Source organism: Hylobates moloch, unplaced genomic scaffold (assembly GCF_009828535.3).
Source record: "Hylobates moloch isolate HMO894 unplaced genomic scaffold, HMol_V3 SCAFFOLD_3, whole genome shotgun sequence".
Taxonomy (NCBI): domain Eukaryota; kingdom Metazoa; phylum Chordata; class Mammalia; order Primates; family Hylobatidae; genus Hylobates; species Hylobates moloch.
Genome location: NW_026652278.1, coordinates 30,181,490 through 30,192,225, shown reverse-complemented (window position 1 = coordinate 30,192,225; position 10,736 = coordinate 30,181,490). Strand labels below are relative to the sequence as shown.

General features: G+C 44.2%; 2 protein-coding genes across 6 annotated transcripts in view; one reads left to right on the top strand and one right to left on the bottom strand.

The window, feature by feature from the left end:
* ATP5MK (ATP synthase membrane subunit k) overlaps positions 1-5,151 on the bottom strand; it is a 7,889-nt gene extending 2,738 nt beyond the window's left edge. The window contains exons 1-3 of one of the 3 annotated variants that reach the window (XM_032178681.3): positions 4,906-5,151; positions 858-953; positions 678-770 (exon numbers count right to left, since the gene is read on the bottom strand). In XM_032178681.3, coding sequence (XP_032034572.1) covers positions 681-770; positions 858-944 — 177 coding nt within the window. In that variant the 5' untranslated portion in view covers positions 945-953; positions 4,906-5,151 and the 3' untranslated portion in view covers positions 678-680. Of the gene's footprint in view, positions 1-677; positions 771-857; positions 954-2,693; positions 2,892-4,243; positions 4,400-4,905 lie in introns of those variants that run through there. The other 2 variants (XM_058436051.1, XM_058436050.1) reach the window with 2 other exon arrangements.
* Positions 5,123-10,736, top strand: part of PDCD11 (programmed cell death 11) — a 51,591-nt gene continuing 45,977 nt past the window's right edge. For 2 of the 3 annotated variants that reach the window (XM_058436048.1, XM_032178608.2), the window contains exons 1-3: positions 5,126-5,227; positions 6,903-7,015; positions 8,857-8,988. In XM_058436048.1, coding sequence (XP_058292031.1) covers positions 6,914-7,015; positions 8,857-8,988 — 234 coding nt within the window. In that variant the 5' untranslated portion in view covers positions 5,126-5,227; positions 6,903-6,913. Of the gene's footprint in view, positions 5,228-6,902; positions 7,016-8,856; positions 8,989-10,736 lie in introns of all 3 variants that reach the window. The other variant, XM_032178616.2, reaches the window with a different exon arrangement.

Sequence of the window (10,736 nt, the reverse complement as noted above, 5' to 3'; positions counted from 1 at the left end):
TTTTTTTTTTTTTTGAGACGAAGTCTAGCTCTTGTCCCCCAGGCTGGAGTGCAATAGCGTGATCTCAGTTCACTGCAACTTCTGCCTCTTCGCCTCAAGCTATTCTCCTGCCTCAGTCTCCCGAGTAGCTGGGATTATAGGCGCCTGCCACCACACCCGGCTAATTTTTTTATTTTTAGTAGAGGTGGGGTTTCACCATGTTGGCCAGGCTGGTCTCAAACTCCTGACCTCAGGTGATCTGCCCGCCTCGGCCTCCCATTATGCTGGGATTACAGGCACAAGCCTCTGCACCCAGCCTCTTTTTCTTTTTTTTGAGACAGGGTTTTGCTCTTTCGCCCAAGCTGGAATGCAGTGGCATGATCTCGGCTCACTGCAACCTTTGCCTCCTGGACTTAAGCAGTTCTCCCACCCTGGCTAATTTTTGTTTTTTGGTAGAGATTGGGTTTCATCATGTTGCCCAGGCTGGTCTTGAACTCCTGGGCTCAAGTCATCTGCCTGCCTTGGCCTGCCAAAGTGCTGGGATTACAGGTATGAGCCACTATACTAGGCCTCTATTTTTTTTCTTGTATGCTATAAATTTTGCAAAATCACAGTGGTTTATTTTTATAGTAAATGTTAGGGAAAAATCCTAACATCAAAATGGCTAAGTTATAAAGGTTTAAATGTCAACTTCTTACCATTTATGTTGCTTTCACAGCTGGAGTTTTTTTGGACCTTAACTTGAAATATAAGACAATCAAAGCAATGCTTCCATATGTGGCCAGTACACACTGAGAAAGAAAGAAAAAAGTAAACAAGACTTCTTGTTCCATCTATATTATTTTAAAATATAACTGCTTAAAGTTATCAATACTTACGTTCATTCTACCCGTGAGAGTATAAGAGTTGAAATATTTTTTAATACCAGTGAACTGGTATTGCGCATCATTTTCTGGACCTGCCATGATTTCAATCTTTTAAAAGAAAGAAAGCAACAATAAGTTGGTTTGGATGTAATTGAAAAGTAAATAAATTTTGTCTTGTTTTAGTCTAAAAACTCGAGGTCACTGCCTATAAATACTGTAAATTTTTATCTATATCTCACCCCACACAGCAGTAGCAAAGATGGTGGAAAAAGCCTTCCTGGTAAGAAAAACTTTTGGAAGTAGGATTTTACCTTGATTGCTATTTCATGAACACGTCAGAATACATCAAATCACACAATAGCTCCTGCTAAGTTCATTCTCTGACCCAATACAGCTTAATATTTTCATTCCTGGCTCCATCACACCATGGTCCATTGAATTAATCCATTTTAAGGCTACTCGAAAATTGGAGCTGGTATTTTTCAAACATTCTCAATGGGCGACCATCAACTGAACAGCTCAATTACAACCCCTACTTTTACAATTTTTCTTGTTATAAGTAATTTAGGACCTCCATGGGAGAAGGGAGAAGGGATAATTTACTAAATGGAGTTAATAATAGCTACTGGTGGTAGTAAGGAAGCTGGAATCCTTGCACCACCACCAAAATAGATAAAAGATTTAAATGTAAATAGTGAAACCAAAAAGTCCTGGAAGAAAACATTGGGAAATATTTAAGTCATCTCAGGGAAGGGAAAATATAAGAAAAAAAGCCAAAAACAAAAAGACAAAACATAAAAGGATAACCAACCTATTAGTCAAAGAAATGTAAAATCAGATCAATATTTAATCATCAAACAAGCAAAAATAAAATTATGGTAATTAGCAGTATTAAGTACGTGAGAAAACAAGAATTCTCTCTCTGTTGCTTGGAGTATAAACTGGTAAAAACAGCCTGGCATGGTGGCTCACGCCTGTAATCCCAGCACTTCGGGAGGCCAAGGTGGGTGGATACGAGGTCAGGAGATTGAGACCATCCTGGCTAACACGGTGAAACCCCATCTCTACTAAAAATACAAAAAATTAGCCGGGCATGGTGGCGGGCACCTGTAGTCCCAGCTACTCGGGAGGCTGAGGCATGAGAATGGCATGAACCGGGGAGGCGGAGCTTGCAGTGAGCCTAAATTGCGCCACTGCACTCCAGCCTGGGTGATAGAGCGAGACGCCGTCTCAAAAAAAAAATAAAAAAAAAATAAAAAATAAAGTGGTACAACCTTCAGAAAGTGCAATTTGGCAGTATCTATCGAATTATAAAATGAGTATACCCTTTCATCTAGCTGGTTTTTTTTCTCCAAGAATTTACCCTTATTGAAATATTACAAAGTGGAAACACATTGTGTGGTTCCAAGATGGTCAATGAAATACTGTTTATGAAAATCTTAAAAGTCCATCTATAGAAGACTGATTAAAAAATGATGGTTTCCATTAAACGACACACAATATGCACAGATCTTTGTGTACTGACATGGGAAGATGTCCCAAGTAACGTTAAATTTTGTAAGAAAAAATCTTATTTCTGGATTTTATAAAGCACGTCAATGGTTCTTTGAGTCTTGTCCCTAGACCAGCAGCATCAGCATCACTGGAAACTTGTTAGTGCAAATTCTTAGGCCCTACCTATTGAATCAGAAACTCTGGGTCCAGGAATCTATTTTAATAAGGCTTCTAGATAATTCTAAAGCATGCTAAAATTTGAAAAATACTGCAGCAAATGAAATAGAAAAATAGTAAGTGTATTAGAAAAAACTCTGGAAGAATATATAGCAACGGCGGCTTAATCTATAGTACCTGTGTATTTTACAAAGGCATGAATTTCTTTTATAGACAAGACATATTCAAAAGGTCACCAGAACAAGAGCTGAAAATTCGTATGCATGACCGCCTATCTACCACGACCGACGCCACGCCGAGTCGATTGGCAACACAGACGAGCCGGTCGAGGTCCGGTCGAGATTGGTAGGCAGTGACAGTGAATCAGCTGGGTCTTGATGAAATAGAAGAGGGAGATATCTGTCAGGGAGTCATTGCTATGGAAACTGGAACTCCCCCATTCAAAGGCTTTCAGAGGCATTCTTGTGTAAAGAATTGGCAGTGAAAATTTGAGAAAAATGACCTTAATTTTCAAGTTTCAAGAAGGTTCTTGGAGCAATGAAGGAAATCCAAACTTCCTTAGGCCTCCTCAGAGACCTTGGCCAGTCTAGCCCAAGTAGGAAAATCTCCATTAAAAGTAACTTTATACACTTGATCTTAGCCAACAGAAGCGATAAAAGCAACTTTATAATGTAGCTATCAACTGTTCCACCTTACTAAACTTACTAAAGACATATCTCCCCCCCGCCCCCCCCCCCCGCCACTCTCCCGCTCCATTCATTTCATGATACATTTTTGGATTCACTTCTTAGGATGTGAAGTAGGTTTTTAGGAGAAACGCTACGGAAAATAAGGGATTAACTTTGACCATTAACTGAAAACCTCCACTACATTACATCTAACTAAACTTTTTAGGAGGATATGCCCAACAATACTACTGCGCTTTAAATTTCCCTTTAATTTACACACAATATGGGAGGAAGGCTGATGTTTTGTGATATCCCACAGAAGACTAATTCTGACTGCAGGGAAGTGCATGGTTCAAGAACTGAAATCAATCAAGTTAGTCTGGGTCTTAAAGGAGGAGGACTCTTGAGAGGCTCAAATGGAGGGCCAAATGGGGAACGGGATTGTTGCTGGTGAGATAATGGAGTAAGGTCGAAAAATTTGGTTCTGCACTGTTCGGCACGCTGCAGGTTACTTTAGGGCAAAGATAAAGGAACCCTTGTGCTTACAGTGCCCTTTGTAAGACTCCTAGTTGTGATTTAATGTTGTTAAATGGTGGTATGTTTTAATTAAGCTGCTAACTGCCCTTCTTGAGACAAGGTCTCGCTCTGTCGTCCAGGCTGGAGTGCAGTGGCGCAATCTCGGCTCACTGCAATCTCCGCTTCCCGGGGTCAAGCGATTCTCCTGCCTCAGCCTCCCGAGTAGCTGGAACTACAGGCGAGTGCCACCACGCCCGGCTAATTTTTGTATTGTTGGTAGGGACGGGGTTTCACCATATTACTCAGGCTGGTCTCGAACTCTGGACCTCAGGTGATCTACCCGCCTCGGCCTCCCAAAGTGTTGGGATTACAGGCGTGAGCCACCGCGCCCGGCCACTAACTGCTCTTAAATGTAACTAATCCTTCCGTGCCTCTCTCCACCTGTGAGATGGTCACTTTATTAAAGGTCCAAAGTGACCAGTAGCTCTTGTTACTTTCTCTGTTCCTCGATATTGCTATTTTCCTTTCTAACCTAACACCTACCTGGAATGGTGAGATCACGAGGTAAGGAAGGCAAAGATGAGTGAGAACCACTCAGGTAACAGAAGCACCCTCTTGCACTCAAGGAGTTTACAGCTCTCTGTTCTGGCTACCTTCTAGGAAAGGCCTTCCCGCTGATCGTCTACAGACTGAAATCTAATCCTTTTACAGCGGGCCTGGCGAACTGTAGGGGCCGGACCACATTCACTCGCTTTGAAAAAGGCTGCAGCGCACCTAAAGGAGGCCCGGCTGGCCAGCTTCCTAAGCACAGCTCGGTGGGAACAAACAGCTATGGACATACAGAAGAAAAGAGGTTAATTCTGCCGGTGATGGGGATCAGAAGCCCTAGTCCTCGTTCAATATTACGTCACTGGGTGACCTCGGGGGACGCTTCGCGGAGGGCCTCATTTTTCTCCACTGGCGAATGCAATCTAAGGGTCTTCGGAAACTGTGGGAGCCCTTCGACGCACCTATCCGCCTCACCTCGAGGCTTCTCACCCGCTGGCCGCCCCCTTGCGCCCCTCGTTTTTTCTAGCTCCTTTTCCATGCCCCACCGTTTCTCTCTTCCAAAGCTAAGACCTCGAGTTGTTCCTCGGCCAGAAACGGCGGGCGGTCCCGCAACGTGCAGGCGCGAGGTCCAAGCCCGGCCTCCCCTCTTCACCCACCTGCCAAAGCCGCAAATTCCGCAGCTGGTGTCCTTCAACAAACGTAACCACCTCTCTGCTCGGCCGGAAGAAACCACCTCCCCTGCACGCGTTTAGCCGGCCCCCGCGATTCGGCCTAATGCGACGACTGGCTATGGCTCCAAGTCCCGCCCTTCCAATTCCTGTCTCTAGGTCACCTCCGCAACACAGCAACGGAAGTAGGGTGTTGAGCCCGCCTACACTTCCGGAAGAATTGCACTGGACTGTGGGTATCCTGGTCTCCGCGTGTGTGAGTACAGCGGCGCGAGCTCAGTGGAACCTGGGTGCTGACGCCGCGGCGCTGGTGAGTAAAGGCAGAGGCGAAAAAGGAGGAAACCTCATGGCTGTCAGGTCTGTCCCAGGCCTGGTTCCCTGCCAGGCACACGCTAGATGAGTGTGGTTCGGCCACCTTAGTCCCGCTTCGAAGCCGGCTCTCTTCTAGCAGCCCCTGTAACCCCAGGCTTTGTGTTCGGAAAGTAGCCTAAGTATCTTCTGTGCCCCTGGATCGCCTTACTTTTCGGAGCCTCAGTTTCCCCTTGTTTGAAAGGAAATTAAGGGTGAAATTATCAGCAAACTAGACCCCCCGAACTTTCCTGTTTCTTTGAGTCATATACTCATCCCTGATTCCATATCCTTGGCCCCACCCTGTCATCACTTCTCTAGTCTAAAGCCCTTCTAGAGTCTTATTGCCAAGTGTCTGTCAGAACTAACTTCTCCTGTCTTCTGTTTTCACTTATACCCAGTTCTGGTTCTCATGGTTTCTCTGCTGTACTGCATTTGAATCCTTTTTTTTTTTTTTCTATCACTGAGATAACAGGAAACAGTGCATTTGAATCCTTCTACCGAATTTACTTGCCTTCAGTACTGTCTCTCTTCATGTCCAATCTATAGCCTGCAGTATATTTTTCTTGCTTACTGTTGTCTCGCTTTCCCTGCTTAAGTCTCTGACTTGCCAAAGCAAACTACCCATATCTAATTCAAGGTCTTGCACAAAAAAGCCCAACTTCTCCTTTACTTTTTTGAGACAGAGTCTCACTTTGTCCCCCAGGTTGGAGTGCAGTAGCATGATCTCAGCTCACTGCAACCTCTGCCTCCCGGCCTCAAGCAGTTCTCCTGCTTCAGCCTCCCGAGTAGCTGGGACTAGGCGCATGCCACCACGCCCAGCTAATTTTTGCATTTTTGGTAGAGACAGGGTTTCGCCATGTTGACTATGCTGGTCTCGAACTCCTGACCTCAGATGATCCCCCCGCCTCGGGCTCCCGAAGTGCTGGCATTACAGGTGTGAGCCATGGTGCCCGGCCTCCTTTAAAATTTAACTTCAATTTTTATCCTTTAATCTCCCAGTGGTCTAGTTGAATACTTCAGAGACAACAGCAAGCCTTTGAGCAGTTGTTTGATAGGCAAATTGCTGGTGTTTATTGAAGTAATAGGCTTTTCCCATCCATGTCTTTTCTCACATTCCCTTTCTACCTGTCAAGCTTCTGTTCATCTTTTACCCTTCAGCTAAAAAAGATCTTCTTTATGAAGCTTGCCTCCTTTGCTTATCCCTTCCTACATTGCCTTATCCCTTCCTACATCTTTGTGATCATTTATAATCTGATTTGCATTTTAAGTTACTTGCATAATTGTTTATCTTCCAAAAAGTGTGCATATTCTTTGAAGGCAGAGGATTATATATGCATCTATAGAGCTACAGTGTATCTCTGACTTAACTGTAGCTGCTTAGTGAGTATTTACTACATTGAATCTATAACTTCTTTTTCTGGAAGAAGATGGGTGGACTTGTGATTTTGAAGCAGAGACCTTTGGAAAGATGAAGTATGGATTATTCCAGGCCTGACATCTAAACCATCTATGTTGTAGTCCTGAATGTTGTCTAGCATATTGCTGGAACGTTCTGTCTCTTGCCCATTGATCACATCTTTCTGAAATCTGCTACCAAGGCAACATGTGACCATTATCCTTTGCATTGTTTTTAGGAGATCCAAACATGGCAAACCTGGAAGAAAGCTTCCCCCGAGGAGGTACAAGAAAGATCCACAAACCAGAGAAAGCTTTCCAGCAGTCAGTTGAACAAGACAACTTATTTGATGTAAGTAGTATGTTTGTTTGGTGACACTCACTGGAAACTTTTACTCTAGTGTCTTGTGAAAAATGAGCCTTATTTGAGAATGTGTTATTTTTCCAGATTTTTTTTTGCGTTGAAGTCTACTTCTATAAATTTAACTCATTTAGAGAGGCCATACCACCACAAGGCTGGATCTTTTGAAGCTTGGCATTTAGTATTAAAGTATTGTTGTTAGCTGGGCATAGTGGCCTATGCCTGTAATCCCAGCAGTTTGGAAAGCCGAGGCAGGCGGATCACTTGAGGCTAGGAATTCAAGACCAGCCTGGCCAACATGGTGAAACCCCGTCTATACTAATACCAAAACTAGCTGGACATGGTGGTACACCTGTAGTCCTAGTTACTTGGGAGGCTGAGGCATGAGAATTGCTTGAACCAAGAAGGCGGAGGTTGCAGTGACCCAATATTGTGCCACTGCTCTCCTGCCTGGGCAACAGAGTGAGACTCTGTCTCAAAAAACACACAAACAAAATAAATAAAGTGCTGTTCCTTGTTCTTAGACACTCTTTGCCGTGTGCCATGTTGATTAAGGATGGAGAGGAAGCATTTTTTTTTTTTTTTTGAGACGGAGTCTTACTCTGTTGCCCAGGCTGAAGTGCAGTGACATGGGTAGCTGGGATTACAGGTGCCTGCTACCATACCTGACTAATTTTTGTATTTTTGTTAGAGATGGGGTTTCACCATGTTGGCCAGGCTGGTCTGAGACTCCTGACCTCAGATGATCTGCCCACCTTGACTTCCCAAAGTGCTGGGATGGCAGGTGTGAGCCACTGCACCCAGCTGATGTTTTTGTTGTTGTTTTTTCAAGAGGTGGGGAGAGATGATGTTTCACTCTGTTACCCAGGCTGGACTTAAACTCCTGGGCTCAGTCGATCCTCCCTCCTTAGCCTGCTGAGTAGCTGGAACAACAGGCATGTTCCACCGTGCCTGACTGATCATTGCATTTTTACAGGGATTCCTTGCCATATGTAATGGTCAGAATTTGCATTAGACTTCACAGTTTCACCTAGACTAGGCTGTGCTCCAAATGCTTGGGGAAAGGGAACTAACATTTGAGTGTGTGGCTTTAGGTCTATATTATGTAATCTTTTCAACTGTACTATGAAGCAGTGATTGCAATTCCATGATGAGGAACAGTGTCTTGTTCTGTCGCCCAGGCTGGAGTGTGGTGTTGTGATCTCAGCTCACTGCAACCTCCACTTCCTGGTTCAAGCGATTCTCGTGTATCAGCCTCCCAAGTACCTGGGACTATAGGTGTGTGCTGCCATGCTTGGCTAAATTTTTTTGTATTTTTAGTGGAAAAAAAATACAGCCTGTTGGCCAGGCTGGTCTTGAACTCCTAATCTCAAGTGATCTGCCCGCCTTGGCCTCCCAAACTGCTGGGATTACAGGCATGAGCCACTGTGCCTAGACTTTATATAATTTAGCTGAAACCACATAGCTTGTTATGGTGGAAAAGATGAAAATTTAACTTCGGTCTGTGTAACTCTGGTGTCCATTTTCATGCACTATTCTACATTGCTTCTCAAACTGGGGAACCCCAGTGTTCATCCCAGTCAAGAGGAAGAGCACAAGAGAGAAGAGACTTTGGGAACATGAAGGAGGCTTCTCAGACCTTGGGCAGAGGGAGCATTGGCAGCCCCCCCACCCCTTTTTTTTAAGCAAGAATTAAAGGAACAATTGGGAGTGGGATGGGGTAGGGTGAAGGAGTAACAAAGCAAGGTGAGTGATGACCTGAAATAGAAGGGAAAAGTCAGATTGCTTCTTATTCTTTTGAGTCTTTGTGGGTTCCCCCTACCTGCTTCTAGATTTCTACTGAAGAGGGATCCACCAAAAGAAAAAAGAGCCAGAAGGGGCCAGCAAAAACAAAAAAGTTGAAAATCGAAAAGAGAGAAAGCATCAAGTCCGCAAGAGAGAAGTTTGAAATCCTTAGTGTTGAGGTTTGTTAAAGTTGGTTTTCATTTAAACAATTGACCTTGGTTGCTTAAGTTTGTGTGTGTTCTTTCTTTCTTCTTTCCTTCTTTTTTCCCTTAATTCCATTTTCCCCTTAATATATTTCATGTGTGTGTGTATAGAGATTCTTGCAACATATGCTAAGGAGTGAGGATGATTTCCTTCTGTTGCTAACCGATGCCAGGAATCTTTTTTTTTTCTTTGTATTTATTTATTATTTTCCAGAGACAGGCCTGACTCTGTTGCTCGGGCTGGAATGCAGTGGCATGATCATAGCTCACTTTAGCCTTGAACTCCTGGGCTCAAGCAATCTTCCTGCCTCAGCTTCTCCTGAGCAACTGGGACTACTAAAGGTGTGTGTCACCATGCCCAGCTAATTTTTAAATCTTTTGTAGGGCTTGGATCTTGCTCTTTTGCCCAGGTTGGTCTCGAACTCCTGTGCTCAAGCAGTCTTCCTGCCTCAGCCTCCCAAAGTGTTGGGATTATAGACGTGAGCTACCCACCGTGCCTGCCCCCTTTTTTTCCTTTAAAGCTGCCGCGGGCTTGTTTGTGTCCTCACAGGACTCGAGTTCTGATATATTCAGAGGTTAGAACGGACAGTAGCTTTAGCAGTCATTCTAATCTTCCCCATTCATTTCATAGATGTGAAACCCATTTCCAAGAATTGAAGTGGTCTGACTGTGTTCCTTACATTTTTATTTTTTATTTTTTAATTTTTAAATTATTTTATTTAATTAATTAATTTATTTATTTTGAGACGGAATCTCACTCTGTTGCCCAGGCTGGAGTGCAGTGGTGTGATCTCGGCTCACTGCAACCTCTGCCTCCTGGGTTCAAGTGATTCTCCTGCCTCAGCCTCCTGAGTAGCTGGGATTATAGGTGTTCCACCACGCCTGGCTAATTTTTGTATTTTTAATAGAGACGGGTTTCACCATGTTGATCAGGCTGGTCTGGAACTCCTGACCTCGTGATCTGCCCGCCTCGGCCTCCCAAAGTGCTGGAATTACAGGCGTGAGCCACCGCAGCCAGACTTCCTTACATTTTTAGATGATAACACCAATATATGTTAGTTGTAAAAAAAGAAAAGTTAAATAACTTTGAAGGGGAACATTCAGATTTGGCTAGATTCAAAGTCAATATTTTGTTCTATATGATAAAAAAAATTGTTAGACTTGGTGCCAACATTAGAAAACTAAAAATTTTTTTTTTTTTTTTGAGACAGAGTCTCGCACAATCGCCCAGGCTGGAGTGCAGTGGCGCCATCTCTGCTCTGCTTACTGCAAGCTCCGCCTCCCGGGTTCTCGTCATTCTCCTGCCTTAGCCTCCCGAGTAGCTGGGACTACAGGTGCCCGCCACCACGCCTGGCTGAGTTTTTGTATTTTTGGTAGAGATGGGGCTTCACCATGTTAGCCAGGATGGTCTCAATCTCCTGACCTCGTAATCCGCCCACCTCCGCCTCCCAAAGTGCTGGGATTCTGGGATTACAGGCGTGAGCTGCGGCACCTGGCCGAAAACTAAAAATTGTTTTTACATGAAAATGTGATTTCTGGCTTCTTGTAAAAATTTGAAAGTACTGACAGCACAAGGCCCGTATTCCCTCATGTTTGTAATGACAAGGAGCTGAGTAGTGGTTGTGCCCTTTAGACCTGGCATGGTCACTCCAGACTGCCATTGTCTCCTCTAGCTGGCTTCCTTCATTGTGTTGTCTGCCAGGCATTTGAGTTTGGGTTGCTCA